Source organism: Corvus brachyrhynchos, unplaced genomic scaffold (genome assembly GCF_000691975.1).
Source record: "Corvus brachyrhynchos isolate BGI_N302 unplaced genomic scaffold, ASM69197v1 scaffold22, whole genome shotgun sequence".
In the NCBI taxonomy this organism is placed as follows: Eukaryota; Metazoa; Chordata; class Aves; order Passeriformes; family Corvidae; genus Corvus; species Corvus brachyrhynchos.
Window position 1 is genome coordinate 7,450,869 of NW_008238355.1, and position 16,823 is coordinate 7,467,691.

At 37.1% G+C, this 16,823-nt stretch overlaps 1 protein-coding gene across 5 annotated transcripts in view; it reads left to right on the forward strand.

Annotated features, from left to right (window-relative positions):
- KIAA0825 (KIAA0825 ortholog) overlaps positions 1-16,823 on the forward strand; it is a 211,402-nt gene that overhangs the window by 31,410 nt on the left and 163,169 nt on the right. For 4 of the 5 annotated variants that reach the window (XM_017735436.1, XM_017735435.1, XM_008634580.2 and 1 more), the window contains exons 5-7: positions 2,264-2,434; positions 14,001-14,095; positions 16,281-16,508. In XM_017735436.1, the coding sequence (XP_017590925.1) occupies positions 2,264-2,434; positions 14,001-14,095; positions 16,281-16,508 (494 nt within the window). The remainder of the gene's footprint in view (positions 1-2,263; positions 2,435-14,000; positions 14,096-16,280; positions 16,509-16,823) is intronic. The other variant, XM_017735438.1, reaches the window with a different exon arrangement.

The window sequence follows — 16,823 nt, forward strand, 5'->3', positions numbered from 1 at the left end:
ACAGAGGCCCATACCGCCCACCCTCTGTATGGTCCTCTGTGGATTGGATGGGATGCTAACAACAATTTCAGACCATTTTCATTACAGAGGGGTGCTTCTCTTGCTGTAGTCTCACCTGGGTAAATGAGTTATGTTAGTTTTATGACTAACACTCTAAGTCACAGTCCATTCAGTAACTTTTTCAGAGTAACCATACTCCACTCTGTGAATATGGCCAATTTTCCTCAAAACAACTTGAAGTCACTAAGGTTTGGTTGAACATATATTACAGTCAGTCCTCATGTCTATTTCACGTCTGTCCACATGGAGACATTCTCTTCAAGGCAATCTTATATGAGATTTATAAACCTGTTTTGAGATTTTCTCTATGTCATCACATTGGCTGCTTTGGTCTTAGCTGTTACACAGTTCTTAAAGGTTTCTGTCCTGTGGTTGTCCAATCAGAATGACGTCAGAAAAAAAGGGCCTTTTCATTCTTTTCTACTAAAAAATGGACTGTGATGTGCTTGTTCAAGCAGCCTGGTCAGTGGTCTTCAAAATTAAATGCTGCCATCAGTATTTTAAACGTAATAGTTTGGATGTATATAAGGCCTTTAAGTCAAGCTTTGGATGCTCACATGTGTGCACACTACTTGAACATCAAGCACTAAATAAATGGGTTACCATTTCTGAGAAATAACAAAACTGAAACACATGCTGAATGATCACTGAAAGTAAAAGTTTTTACTTTTGCTCAGTTTGGTAATGTATTTTAAAAATAGCATTATTGTGGTATACCTTTGTCTTCTAGGTCCACTTTCTTCCAGTCAAATAAGAACAATATCATTTAAGGTAATAAAATAAGTGGAAGGTTTCCTTGTTCCTCAGTAGATGGGGCAGAAGCATCATGTGGATTTCAAGTTATAGGAGATAGAACTGTTCACTTTTATGATGTGTTTTGTGGTTCTTACACTGCAGACTCAGTCATTTCATGTCAGTTAAACTCAGATTATATTCTCTAGTTTTCAGGTAAGGAGTAAAATCCTCTGAATAGCAGAATATTATTTTTTGTAGGTTTAAGACTTAAAATTAGAAATCCAGTGATAGATTTGTTACTCATTATTCAGAGAGGAAAGACACTAACAGAGGCAATTATGCATAACTCTTTTTACATTCTTAGAAATGCAAGAGACTAACAGGAATACATCTGTTTGGAACTTCGAGGAAATTCAGATGTGGATGCAAAACCTGCAGTCCAATCTCAAAGGCTGCAAAACTGGAATAGCAAATTAGGGAATTTGTATTCAGAGCTCAGCTCTGCTGCTTAGATCTATGTCTATTTAAAAGTGATTTGTAAATGCCTAAAAAAATATTTAGGAACTTTGAGGGAAAAGGAAGGTACAAAGTACTTAAAATTTGCAAAGGTGAGAAAGATTTGATACATAAAAGTACATTTCAATCAATTTCTTTTTGTTTTCGTCTTGCAGCACAGGAACATGGTATCAGCTCACCACAATTTGCATACAAGTGCAAATTTGTTACATTTAAAGACATTATAAAATTAAAATACTTAAACCCATGTGGTTTGGTTATACTGAATTGGAAGCGTCTCATAATCGTTTATAGTCTGACTGTGCTCAAATCAGAGTTCCTTGGGTGATGTGACATGATTATATGTTATGAGTGCAAGTGTTAACCTTTCAAAATAAAAGGTTCAGTTTCTTCTTTTAAATACCAAATGCTTATAGTTATGATACTTGCTGGTATTTGCTCACTGACAGTCTCACTTGTTTTCAAACCCCACGTATTTAAAGTTGTGGAGTGTTAGATTGATGTTTCTTTCACTCAAATGTCATATTCATCAACTGTATTGTGCTAGCAGATTGTTAAACAGACAAGGTGACTTGCAGAGTGACAAGTGATGTGATGTCCCAAACCATTAAAATACAGTAATGATGTGGTTTTTTCCTTTAGGCTTTTGCAACACAGTGGGTTTTCTTTAAAACACAGGTGAGAACGTTTCTGAGTAGATACAGTGCTTGGAAAAAAAATCCTAGTTAATGAATAACAAAACCTGGAATTCAGTTGGAACTTCACAGATAATTGAAAAATGCTGAAGACTTAGGAAAAAGTAATGTAACAGTGTTTTATAATGAGAAAGAGATACATTATGTTACAAAAAAAATGAAATTACTTGATATATTATATTGTCTTACATAATCAGTTTTGCAGGATAGTTTTTTTCAGCTATAATAAAAACTATTTTATAATTTTACTTGAATAGCTTCCCAGGAATACCACAGGAAAGGACGGAACTTCTGCTTAACCTTGTATCAACTCAAATGTCTTTCTCAACTTATCAAACTCTTTTTATTAATGGAAGAAAAAATTGAAGAGCTCTCTACGGAAATTCTGCTGCTGCCTTCATTTATGGAGAGGAATAAGAATGTTCAAGGTAATGAATGATTGTCCTGATTTATTGGTTTACTTTGTGCAAAAGGATAATTTTATATGATTTTCAACATTAATCACCTAATTTATGTCATCATATTTTGCAAATAAATGTGTTACCATATCCACTGAAAAAGCTTTTGAAATATGCAGATTTACATTTGAGCACAGTTGTAGAAAAGAACTGATTGCTGTGTATGAAGATGTGATGTACTAACTGTAGATATTGATGGAGACCCATGATGAAAAACTATCAAAAACTGTAACAAGATATCTCCTACTGGTTTATCTATAAAACTCTCACATAGGACACAACAATACATGGAGTCTGAATTCTCTGAAACTGACTTTTTCTGAACTTGTCCTTGAAAGTTGCCTTTTTCAAGAGAGAAAAGCACTGACTTTAGTATCAGTTTAGTTGATCTTAGAGTACATGAAACTAACTGCTTAAGGATATAGTCCTTGTTTAACCTATATTTCTCACACTTACTCATATGTACTATGTTTACTAGCATGCTTATCCCATTGGCTTCAGTGGATGTTTTATAGAACGAGGCTCTACATCAGTAAAATGATCAAGCCTCAGGTTTGCATTTGCTATAGGTTCCAAGCTCACTCTTTTTTTCATCTAATTGTATTCCGGAGAACCTGGTATCATGAAAATTCGGGTGAATAACACCTTCCAAGTGTATAATCATAAATGTTCTTCTACTCTGTTGCTTCTGCCAGTAGAGAGACTCCAAGTCGCCAGAGAGAAGTGGTTTCTAGAGCTTTGATTCTATTGCAGGAAAAGATCAGACCAGAAATGAGGCCAGGCTGCTCAGGGAGAGAGGATAGGTGAAGTCAAATATTCACTATCTCTATAGTCAAGCTGCACACTGAGGAGAAAGGTGTTTTGGGAATGTAGTCTCAGAATACTAAACTGATGAAAATAAAAATATTAAATAAGAAGAGTTTCAAGGCACACATTTTATTGATGTATTCTTCACCTCTAATATTTACACTTCAAAATAAAGAAATACAGTTTAACCTATTTATTTTTAGAATATACATCAAAGCGCTAATAAAATTTGCATTCGAATTCCTTTTTTGCTACTGACTTCAATGTACTTCTGCCTCCTTTAGCTACTCAGTCTTACTAATTCTCAAGAAATGTTAACCTATTATACATTACAATTTATGTTTTATGGCCTTGATCCTAGAAAGAGGTTTTAGAGTAAGTTTGTGGAGTTTCCTCATGTGTTGGATGGGTATACATTCAGTAAGGGTAACTGTAAATGTCCTTTTTATTACTGTATTCTGAGGAAAAGTGTAAAATAAACCAGAAAAACTCTTGAATGGGAAATTATTTGATGTTTAAGTGACTATATTCTAAGGCCTGTGGTCTCCAGTAACTCAGAGGACTTAAAGATTTCAACATTAGCAAGAAATATTTTACTTTCCAGGAAGTAAAAATTATCCTGCAGGCATTTTTCCAAGCTTAATTACATCCAGAGCTGCTTCTCTAAAGAATGTTAAGCCGCCTTCTTTGAGAAATATTCTTTTAGAGTAATCATGTCTATAGCAAGTCAGTTCTTAATTGGTACCTCTACTTAATCAAATCTGAATGGGAAATATTATTAGATCTTGTGGGTAGAAGGTACATTAAAAAAAAACCCATAGAATTACTTTTACCCTGAAAGACAAGTGATGGTAAATACATATTTTTGTTTTTAGAGTTGCTGTTCTGATGAGGTGGTTCCATTCACAAAACTTTGCTCAGTGATATATTTACAGATAGTTTGTGAAGAGAAGACATGTCCAGAGGAATTTTTAACTAGAGGTTTGACTAGAAGAAAGACTTATTGGTGTTATTTTCATTTCGTGTTGTCAGAAATCTCAGCTGTAGTGAAGTGAAAGATGATTTGATGTGGGAGAATGAAAGCTATGTTCCCAGTAGTTTAGGGTTGTGTTAAACACCAAAAGGGATTTAAGATTTTCTCTGTTAATGTCCTATATTGGGTTGATAATCTTATTTTTGTCACTGATGAAGGCTGAGCTTTTCATAAGAAGGATTGATTAGAATCCTTGTTTTATTTTCATCAGAACACATTATAGTATGTGACTAGGCAATATAATGGGCACCTTCTGTACTTATTTAGAAGCCTTATTACTAGAAATATTGTATAATTTGACAGAAATAAGAGGGCAGATATGTCTGAAGCAGCTTTAAATTAGTTTGGGTACCAAGATCAGGTTTATTGTGCAGCGCAGGCTGCAGAACCAGCCTAAGAAGCAGAGCAAATTAGCCCAGACTGAGGTGTGTGCTGATGGTGCTAGACAGTTACCCATACTCTCTGTGGGTTAAAGCTAGGTTGGGGATATCCAGCCTACCCCTCACGCTCTGCAGTGAGGGCTCTATAAAAGGTAGATGAATGTCCAAGTCACCTAAAGTTTCCCTAGGCATCACATAGACAGAAACCATGTAGTTGTTTCCTTTATTTTTCGGTTGCTTTTAGTATTTGTGGGAGTCTTTTAATCTATGTAACTCACACAGAGATGCAACAAAAATGTTTTTTTCATGTGCTTGTCAAGTGGTGTGTTTATGTGTATAGCTGTTTCAATGTCAATTGATTTTTTGTTTTATATCCCGTAGTACTGCAATTCTGATATTTAGAACATGTATAAAGTTCCATCAGAAACAAAGTAGTTCTTTGGATGGTTCCTCTTTTTAAAATTTTTTTTTTGTCCCAAAGATGGCATCTGAGTTTTATCTAAACCAGACGGTTTCTTGGCCCTCATTTTTCCCTAAACCCAGCAATGACAAAGAGCAACGGCTGCATAAATTGGATGTAAGAAGAACACTTAGGGTTTATCACAGAAGAATCAAAGATTTCATATCTTCTGACAGATTGTTTGTACTCTTAGGGGGTCTTAAGAGGGGTCAAATGGCTTCTAAGAGTTGCTTAGCTAGATGGTTAAGGGATTGTATTAGAGAGGCGTATGTAGTTAAGGGTAAAGAGGCTCCCAGGGTTTGTAAAGCTCATTACACTAGGACTATAGCTGCTTCTTGGGCGGAGAGGTCGAAGGCTTCCACATTGGAAATTTGCAAGGTGGCCACCTGGGCTTCTCTTCATACTTTTTCATTGCATTATTGCTTGGATGTAGTCTCTTCTGCAGATTCTGCTTTTGGTAGGAGGTTGCTTGTGAACCAAAAAAAGAACAGTGAAGAAAAGAAAGACATGTAGTTCAGAGTTCTAGCTGGCAACAAGACAAGTTTCTTTGCAGTGTGCACAATGGAATCCTATGAAGACCAATTTAGGCCGTTGAAAATAGATGTTAGAGGGAAGTACTGCCTACCAGTGTTCTCTGATGGTAACCCCATGGCAGACAATAGCACCAAAGGAAACAGTGAACCGGAGTGAACTCTGTAGGGAGATGGATGTAGAGAGTTTTTTAGGTGATATGGCTAGGTCTCTGAGTTCTGTTTGAGAGTTCTTTATCTGGCATCTTCTGGAATATATTCTGAGTCCTCATTTTCACAAATTGCTTAGCATGGATTGGAAAAAAGAATTCTCTGAATTGCATTTTCAGCTCTAACTTCTTTTCACTATTCTCCATCCAATTCTTCCTGATTTTACTTTTTGACTTTATCAGTGGTAACTTAGTGTTCCTTAATGAGCAGTATGTACATGCCAAGTTTTGAGCTTGATTTAAAATTGTATTTGTGTCACCTAAGCACAGTTTTTAAAAAGATGGTATGAAGAGACATTTTATCTACTACCAATGTGTTCTTCAAGTTATCATTTAAATCAAATATAAGGAGAAAATCATGCAAAGTTCTTGGACAAACAAGCAATGGTGTGGTTTTGTTCCAGCCCTGAACATTAGTGTGGCATCTGGACGAGACTGCTCCTCTGCCTTTCAGAGGAAAGGTATCTGTATTTTTCTATCATTTACAGAACACTAATTCACAATGGTGCATAACCTCACTTCATTCCACTACAGGCATTAGATTTCATAAGATTAGAGGAGTAACCACCTCCCATTTTTTCTTGACTATTTAACCCTTTCATCTGCAGGTATCATGCCTACTGTGATGAGATAGTCTTCTCTATTTACATTCAGTTGAAATTCCTGGGATGTTCTCACATACCTAGTACTTGCAGCATCACAGTTGTTCTCTTTGAAGCAGTCTGGAGCATTTTCTTCTACAATCAAGGGCTAAGCAGGAGATTTGGGTTTAGAAAACTGCCAAATTGCATTCTCTTCCCATCTTTAAGTTAGATTTCTCTTTCCTCTTGGGTTTTCGGAAGCCTCTTGTCAAGATTTTTAAAAAATCAAAAATATCTAATGTGCTTTCATCTGTCTCACTTTTTTTCCCCATTTCAGTGAGAAAGATGAACTTTGGACAGATCAGATTATGAATACCAAGAAAGGCTTTTTCCAATGGAGCACTTGAAAACACTGTGGGCAAAGTTGTCAAGTTGTTGGGTTTACAAGCTCTGTCTCCTGGGACTGGGAAGATCTGCAGAGGTCTTTCCTTCATACCTTAAGGAGAAATCCTTAACTTTCTATCCGTTTCTGGAAAGTGTCTTAAGAGTATAGAATGAAATTTTTGAGATGCATCCTCCTAACAGACTTTTATTGCAAAGTTGCAATAGTGCAAAAGTTGCAATTGAAGATTTAAAAAAGTTGTGATTTTTGCTTTGGTCTCAACGTAAGATGTTCAAGGATCTTCTTCAACAAGTACACAGCTTCAGTGGATCAAAGTGAAGATGAATTTACTCTAGAGGGGAGTATGATTTCAGATGTTCATTTTGTGCATCTGTGTTAGTACAGTTTGCTCAGTATAGTACAAGTAAAAGGTCTGAAAATAGAAAGCAGAAGGTTTTTTTGACCCATAGTTCGTTAGGGGTTTTTTTATTATTATTTATATTTCTGGAGGAATGGTTCTTCCCACTTCTGCAAGATGTATACTTTCCAGTATGGTTTCAATAAAAGTTCTGCTGAGCTGGCTGAATACAATTTGTAAGCTACTTTGATGGCACTGATCTTATACAGAGATAGTGAGTAATCATACAAAAGCTTTCCTTGATACTTTACTATTCTATGCTGCATGCCAGATGATGTTATAATGACTGTTCTTATAGCACTAAATGCTATAAAAATAAGAAAGCTGTGGAATTCTATAGAAAAAAAACCAGAGCTTTTTATAAGAAATAAAAAGAATTATATAACTAATTAATAATTATTAACTGTAATTTATAATTAATTAATAATTATCTTCGGTCTTTGTAATCTTCATTACAAAAAAGGAAAAATACTGAATTGAAGAAGGAATTCAATAAATTGTAGACAAAGAGGACCTAGGCAAACAATTGTTTTGAAGGCAAGAATAACCCCAGACAAATTCTAATACACACAAGGAAAGCTGGCCAAAGAGTTTTGATTTTACTGGATATAATCTTGTTCTGATTATTTACAATCAAAATTATTAAAGCTGCCTGGCTGGTAAACTACAGGAAGTACACAAATTATGAGCAGTCCATCAAGTTTGTAGAACATCAGTTTCAAGAAAGATAAAGCAAGGATTTGTAGTTAATCCAATCTTCCCTAATAGTCAGGAATGGTGAAAGTGTAGAATATGCTCTGGAAAGGGAGCAAATATGAGAAAATGACATGTTTCCCTTCAGCCCCCATCTTCTTTTACAACATTCACTTTTTTCTGCTCTCTTTCTGCAAATTGTCTTCTCTAAACAACCGTATGAAAAGGATCACATACATTTCTTTCTATCTGTGCAAATGGAGTTTGATATGTACTATTTAAAGAGAGGAGTCAGAGAATTTGTCTAGAAAACTGGTTGTCTGGATAGGTATGCTTCCTCTGACCCACTGGCTGCATTCCTATCTGCAGTGGCAAGCTAATTTGGGCTGAGTAGCAGCTGTATCTTGAATAAAAGCTGCACTTCTGTTTCCCATGGCAGTTTGTTGATTAGGGCAAGACAGTCAGAAGACAAGTTGTAAGGCCCTAAAACCCTCACTTGATGAGTCACTTAAAAGGGCTTGCAGTTTTTCATATATTCTGAGTTAAACATACAGAAGAAATACCAACAAGATATTCTCAAGAGATCAAAACAACAAAAAGAACTTTACTGGCAACTTCAGGATATCCAAGAACTTTGGTAAATGCTTTAGGTCAGCATTCAGTCAACATAAATCACTTCTCAAAGCATTAACCTAGCCCATTCATCTTAGCAAACTCTAAGCCCATTCAATTTCAAGTTACTCAAAAATTCCAAGAAGAGGGGATTAGAAGAAGAAATAAAAGAGAGAAGGACAGAAAAGATATAGAAAAGAGCAAACATAACTGCCACTCCTGGTTCCAGCAGTGTTCAGCTGATAGAAATTCCAAGAGGAGGTAGGATCAAGATGTGTTCACCCTGTGTCTCGGGTTAAATACCCTTTGGCTTTCTTGGACCTTGCCCAGGTGGCAGTTCCAGTCATCTGGCTGCTCTGGGGCTGGACTGGGGCTCCAGCAGCAGGGTGTGGAGCACTGCCTGTGATGTGCCAGGGATTGGAGGCCACTGTGGGGCTGGGATACAGGCCTGGAGCAGGTGGAGTGTGTGCAGCAGTGCACTGCCTCACCAGAACAAGGCCTGACCTGCCTTTTCCTGACATACACACCTGAAACATTTTGAGCGAGCAATCCTTGCAGTCTCTCACACAGGTGAAGTAGTCGCAGGACAGGAAAGGTATAATTTTTTATCTGTCTCTGGAAATAGTGTTTGAGAGGGAAGTTGTAGTAGCATCTGAAGAGCAGAAGCTTTTTGGGGGCTGTAGCTAAGTGTTCAGAACAAAGTGTGAAGGGAACCCTTGCTAGCTGGAGGTTAAATTGAAGAAGATTAAGGCCAACCATACCCAGATGAGATTTGGGGAAAGCAAAAATTTGAGATATCAAAGGAACTCAGTGAAATATGGGAGACGTGAACTTGGGCCTTCTTTGGGAAGACCAGTGAAGTTTTTAACATGTGTAAACCTACATGCACGTAGATAGATACATACAAATATAAAGCAGGAGTGTCCAGACTGTTAATTAGAAAAGGAGGTGGAGTAATCTAGTAGAACATGTTAATGTAATAATAAAGGAGCCTGTAAAATGATTGATGTGGGTGTAAGCATCATTTGGCTCTTTGCCTGTGATCCTGGAGTCACAAATCTACCATCAGCTAGATACCTATTCATCTCAGCTGTGAGTTCTTAACAAGTAAGGCAGCAGTGCTGTGAATACACAAGGATTTTAGGTTAAATGTTTAAGGTTTCCTTTAAAGTCTCAATATAAAAATTACAAATAGCAGATCTAAGTAGTGACAATACTATGAAAATGTGAATATATAGATACTTACTTGTGCTTATAATTAGAATGTGATGTTCTATCTGTAAAAAAGGAGAATTGCAAGGAAAAAAAAAGGTAAATTTAAGGTAGAAAGCACAGAATAGAAAAGAGGGAAAATATCCAGTCAGTTAGAGTTGTTTGGATTTTTTTAATTCTGGACGAATTTCTAAAGAAAATAATTAGAAATGTCATCATAAAATGTAGTAAAACATACTGAAAAAACCACAATATGTTTATGGTACTGTCTGTAATGTGTTGAATGATCAGGGAGTTGGATGGCCTGGTTAACATCTTTTGTTCTACCATTTTATCTTTCATTTTTCCCAGCTCAAATCTGTCAATGTCTTTTGAAAATGCAAATAAAAACAGTATTTAGGAAAAAACCCCAAACATACAAAAAACCCCAAAACCAAACAAAAAACCCCACAAAAACTTCAAAGTTCTCCAATGTTGTATAGGTATATGAAAAACAGTGTGTTTCAAGAATGCAGGTTGATTAGAGAAGAGGTAAAATCTGCTTTGGATAAATTAAATCCCATGTATGTTCAAATGCGGGAATTTTCATAGAGAAGAGCTCTTTAAACCTTGGCCAGGCACTACTAGTAGCTTCAGATCACTGAAAACCTCAAAGTTTATGCCTAGAAGATAATCTTTAACAATGCTTTGGCAGCACCTGGTGATTTAAAACCTCTTCTAATTTCATATGAAGTACATTACATTAGGAATATCTGCACCAGGGTTGTTTACCAGCTTTATGCTACAAGACAGATTTTTGAAATATCATATAGTTTGTTGTTATTCTTGTATTTCTTTGTGACTCACAGAATCACAAAATGGTTGAGTTTGGAAGGGACCTTTGGAGTTGATCTTGTCCAACAATCCCTGCTCAAGCAAGGCCTTTAGAGCAAATTGTCCACAATTATGTCCAGATAGCTTTTGAGTATCTCCAAGGATGGAAATTCCATCACCTCTCTGGACAACATTACAGTACTTGGTTATCCTCACAGTAAAAAAAGCATTTCCTCATGTTCAGAGAAAATCTTCTGTCTTTGTGTCTGTCTGTGACCACTGGCCCTGTCACTGGGCAAGTCTGATTCTGGCCTCTTTGGACCATGCTTTTAGGATTATTTATATACATTCATTATTTATATACATTAATGATATATCCTGCCCTTATCTTTCTCTTCTGATGGCTAACAATCCTAGTGCTTGAGGCCTGTCCTCATGGAAGAGATGATCCATTCCTTTAATCATCTTCCATGGCCCTTTGTTGGACACGCTCCAGTATGTTTATGTCTGTCTTGTACTGAATAACCCAGAACTGTACTCACCACTGTTGAGCAGATAGGAAGAATCATTTTGTTTGACCTGCTGACAGTGCTTTGCCTGATGCAGACCAGATACCATCAGCCTTCTTTGCTGGCTTGTGTTCAACTTTGTGTACTGCTGGACCCCCAGGTCCTTTTATGCAAAGCTTCTCTTCAGCTGGGAGAACTCCGGCATGGTTTGGCTGCCTGGGTTTGTTCCTCCCCAGGTGCATGACTTTGCTTCTTGGACTTTATGAGGTTTTAGTGTGCCCATTTCTCCAGCCTTTTGAGGTCCTTCTGGATGGCACCATGACTGTCTGCCATCCAGTTTGATGTCAGGTGCAAACTTGCTGAGGGTACGCTCTACCCCATCATCCAGATCATTAATGAAGATGTTAAACAGGATTGGACCTAGTATTGAGCCTGAGATAGATTGCTAATTACTGGCCTCAAATTAGACTTGGTGCCACAGATCACTGCATTTGGGGCTTGGCTGTTCAGCCACTTTTCAACTCACCTTACCGACTGTTTATCCAGTCCACACATGAAGACCTTGTCTACAGCTTGTCCTATAATGAGAACTTACGGGAGACAATGCCATGGGCGTTATTGAAGTCCATGCAGACAGTATCCACTGCTGTCCCCTCATCTACCAGCCCAATCAGTTCTTCAGAGAAGTTTATCAAGTTGGTGAAGCATGACTTCCCCTTGTTGAAGCCATGCTGAATACTCCTGATGAATTCTTTGTCAGTAATGTGCCTGGAAATGCCTCTGTTATTTTCCCTGGCGTTGAAGTGAGGTTGGCAAGACTGATTTCTCTGAGGTCTCCTCCTTGGCGTTTTTGAAAATAGGAGTGACATTTTCTTTCATCCAGCCTTTGGACTCTTCTCCCTGTTGCCATGATTGATTAAAGATTATTGAGAGTGGCCTTGCAACGACATCTGCCAGCTGCCTCTGATGCCATGAAGATTTTTTGCCTTTTCTTTTATACCCCTGTTATACCTTTGTTACAACTTCTGTATTCTTAGTGCTTTTTGCCTGCATTCTTGGACTTGTTTGTCAAGCTGAGAGACTAAAAATTTTAGAAGCTTTGTAGGTAGAGGATATTGTGCCCCAGACCCCTAGGTCCTCTCCAGAATACATTCTCTAAACTAAGATAGATCCAGGCAGGGAAAAGCTCCTTGGGGAGGGGGGCTCATTCAAGCCTCTCATTGGGGAATTTTTGATAGATATGCTAACTAGTAAAACCTATAATATTATACCAGATCTTTTGGGGGTGGACATTGCAGTGTGCATTGTGGTGTGCATTTCGGTGCATTTGACTTAGACTTAGTGCACCTAAGGATCCTTAAAGTAAATACCAAGGTAAAATCCCTTTTCCCCTTCTAACCATGTTTGACTCTTGATTTTAAGACCAGGAAAAGGCATCACCTCCACACTTTCAGGTGCATCCCACAAGGGCCTAAGGATTTCCGTATGTTGAGTTTGCTTAGTTGTTCTCAGACATGATCCTCTTCCACCAAGAGTACATCTTCCTTGCTCCAGCCTTACCTCCTGGTCTCTGGAGCCTGGGATTCCTGAAGGCTGGTCTTGCTAGTAAATAACTGAGTTGAAGAAGACATCCAGTATCTCTGCCTTTTCCATATCTCTGTTACCAGGTCCCCCATCTCGTTGGGCAATGGGCTCATGTTTTCCTTAGTCTTCCACTTATCACCTGTGTACTTAGAGATGCCCTTCTTGTTGTCTTTGACATTCCTGGCCAAATCAGTTGCATTTGGGCTTTAGCTTCCTTAAGTTTTCCCATGCTCAGAAGCTGTTTTTGTGTCCGTCCCAGTTTACCCATCCTTACTTCCATGGTCTGTATGCTTCATTTTGTGTTTGAATTTGGGTAGGATCTTTTTGTTCATGCAGGCAGGCTTATGGACAATTTTTTTTAGCTCTCTTGAGCTCGGCAGAGGTGATCCTTTAATAGTAATCAAATTTCTTGTGTCCCATTACCTAGGATTTTATCCCATAGGACTCTTCCAAGCAGATATTTGAAGAGGCCAAAGTCTGCTCTTCTGATGCCTGGGGCTGTGAGCTTGCTTTTCACCCTCCTTTGTGCTCTCAGGATCTGGAACTCCACTGTCTCACAGTCATGGCAGCACAGGCTGCCTTTGACGTTCACATCCCCAACAAGCACCTCCGTTTGTGCTTGTATCGCTTGGAAGAGGAATCATCAATGCCCTTCAGGACCCAGTTTTCTTGAAACACTGATAAAAGTGGTAGCAACCCCAGATACTGGTTTGTCCTTGACAAACCCCAGATACTGGTTTGCACTTGAATATTGGGGCAATATTCCCATTGCTCTGAGTGAGTGATTTATGAGTGAGCTTTGTACCAGCCCTTCTTAAGGAGCTTCTCTTGTTCTTTATTTTTTATAAGCCATCATTTTACTTATAATAACTGTACTAATTGTCTTTTTATTCTTATTAAATTGGTGTTTCCAAATAAGTAAGAACTCTGAAAATATATTCATGTTCAATTGATAGAATTTTTTGAACAAAGAGGAGAAATTAATTTCTATACAGCTGATCTAGTGTTATCTGTTCTCCCTAAAAAGAGGTGACTTCACAGTCAGTATAAAAACGAATTAGTAACAAAAGAAACCATATTTTACACATTATATGTGCATATGTATAAAATACAGTTTCAACCAGATGTGGATTTCATCATGTTATATAAAAGGAGCTGTGTATAACTTGAATTTGACTTCATCCTAACAGTATTCCCCTACATCTTCTTGAGGGTTTTTTATGCTTCATATTGATGTATCAGAAGATGTTGTAGGCTGCTGACTTTTCTACAGAATTAATCTTAACTTTGATCTCTTTTATCATACTGTGCAGGAGTTCTGAAGAGAGCTAGTGGGGAGCTTTTAATAGGAGAAACTAGAGCAAATGAAACCAGCGTGCTTCCTGAACAGTTACTTCAGGTAGAAGAGGTGAGTATGAAAAGAGTCTTATACTTTGTATGGGATTTTCTTTTGTGTGTGTCTCCACTGTAGACTTTCGCCATGTTCATTATAAACACCTATTGCCATAGTTTTATTGCTTCAGCTACTGTGATTACTTTTATGCGCAAAGTTTCAGTTAAGATGGAATGAAATCTCATGGCATTCAAAGAAGTGGTTGGTATTTAATATTTAATAACAGAAAAAATGTAAGTGTAAGATGCCTCATAACAAAATGGAAAAAAATTTCTAAAATACGATAGCTTTCATAGTATTTTACATATAATCGTAAAGAATCTTAAAGAAAATTTATGAAGTTCTTAGAATTTAATCATAGTGATTCTTCCTATAGGTATAGATACTCATACAATGTCTAGTTTCTTTGATGCCAGCAAACTACTCTGTAATAAGCACTATGCTTTGTAGAATGTACATACAAGATTAAGTTTTTATCTGGCTCCCATTTACTACAAAACCCATTTTTATTGTTGATTTTATGGCACCTAAATGCTCCAACAAGTCTGGTATTTTCTGATAGTGGAATTTAATTTCTTAATGGCTCCATTATAATGCTAAATTTTTTTTTCAATGTGATTTGGATTGGTGTGTGAGACTAATGTTCTTATGTATAACAAAGCAGAATATTTTGGGTAGATTGGGATGTACTTGTGATGCCTTTTCCTGGTCTTAAAATCAAGAGTCAAACACGGTTAGAAGGGGAAAAGGGATTTTACCTTGGTATTTACTTTAAGGATCCTTAGGTGCACTAAGTCTAAGTCAAATGCACCGAAATGCACACCACAATGCGCCCTACACAAAAGATCTGGTATAACATTATAGGTTTTACTAGTTAGCATATCTATCAAAGATTCCCCAATGAGAGGCTCAAATGAGCTCCCCTCCCCAGGGAACCTTCCCCCTGCCTGGTTCTATCTTGGTTTACAGAATGTGTTTTGGAGAGGACCTTGGGGTCTAGGGCATATTGATTTTTAACTACGAAGCTTCTAAGATGTTTAGTCTCCTAGCTGAACAAACAAGTCCAAGAATGTAGGCTAAAACCCACTAAGAATACAGAAGTTGTAACAAAGGTATAACAGGGGTATAAAAGAAAAGGCAAAAAATCATCATGGCATCACTTGATCCCTACCAAAAAATGGGGAAGTGCAAAAGTGTGTCCGTGGGGGCTGTCTCTGTGCTTACAGGAGCTGAATGCTGCTAGTGGAGAAAGGGAAAGGAAGGAGGATACAGCTTTTAAATTGAAGTAAACTGGAAGGGCTTAACTTTGTAGCCTTTCTTTCTCTTCCAATTTGGTATTATAGTGCAAGAATAGGTAGGAATCTGTCTTTCCTGTTCTCCTACTGTGCCCTCATGGTGGAGATATTTACTGAACACCATCTCATGTCATTAAAATATGTCTCTTGAAGTGGTGCAATTCTCAACTGGCCACTTCTGCGAAGGTTTAAGTCTGATTAAGATTTAGAGCAATGATTGAGATTTAAGAGCAATGCAAACTCAGATAAGTCGAAAAGTAATCATGCTCTACCATGTCTACTTCTAGCAGCTATTGCACTTAGATGACTTCAGAAGTCTCTGTTTGAAGAAGGCAAGGAACTGATGTAAACCACAGTAAAAGCCAGTGTTGCCCAAAAACTACAAATCTCTATTTAAACATTTTAATCTTTGCTAAATCCAGTTCTAGAGAAGCGAAGTACAGTGTGGCTGTGTTAAAACCAGCTTCTCTTAAGTGTTTTCCATTGAGATTCATGGTTAGTAACTTCCAGTTCTTACCTTGCAGTGAAAATTATTACAGGGTATACATTGCTAGATTACTTGTTTTGCTATTGAAAATGTCTATAAATTATTTTGACTTTGTTAAGTAGATTCTGTTAAAGATTACAAATCAAGTAAAGATGAAGTATGTTTTTTTAAAAGCTATCTTGTTTAAACAGGAATTTTTTTCTTAAAAATTTTATGACAAGTTTAATGTTGTTAAGCATGTTTTTGTTGAGTGTAAACACTGCTTTTCAATGCTAGTGGACTATATTTTAAATTCTTTAAATTAATTTTAAAATATGACAGTGTCCTGTAATTTAATTATAGATGTGCATTTAATTTTCAGACAATATTAACATTCAGTAATGACTTCTGATTGATTTAATTTTAATATGTATTTCAGCCTGTTTTACTAAATTTTGGCTGGAGAAATGCTTTTAAAGACCTGTCTTCTTCTGTGGCTCACTGTATAACAATAGCAATTGAGGATTTTTCATCTAAAATTCTTCAACATGAGCAGAAAGAAGAGTTTTCAGCTGTAGGCTGTGCAATGAGTCTTGTAAACAACCAGCAAATGAGGGAGTCCTGCAGAGCAGTACAACAGGAGGAGCAACCAAAACGAATTGCTAAGGCAGGTATCAAAAGATCTGAAGTTTGAAGGGAGACAGAATGCCAAGGCTGTTTGCCATCTACACTTTGAAGTACTTACAGTACTATTAATATTCTATATCTTATATAAATGGAATTAAGAAGAAAGTGAGAGGCATTACAATGTGAAGCTGTAGAGAGCTTTATACAAGAGCCCATAGTTTGTACTTGAAAGAATTCACTTTTAAACTTCACTGGCATTATTTTTTTCAGCCAAAAAGTTCTAAAGCATTCTGATTAGTATCTGCTCTGTTACCAAGTGATTCGATGGGAAAATGTCGAAAGCTTTGAAATACAG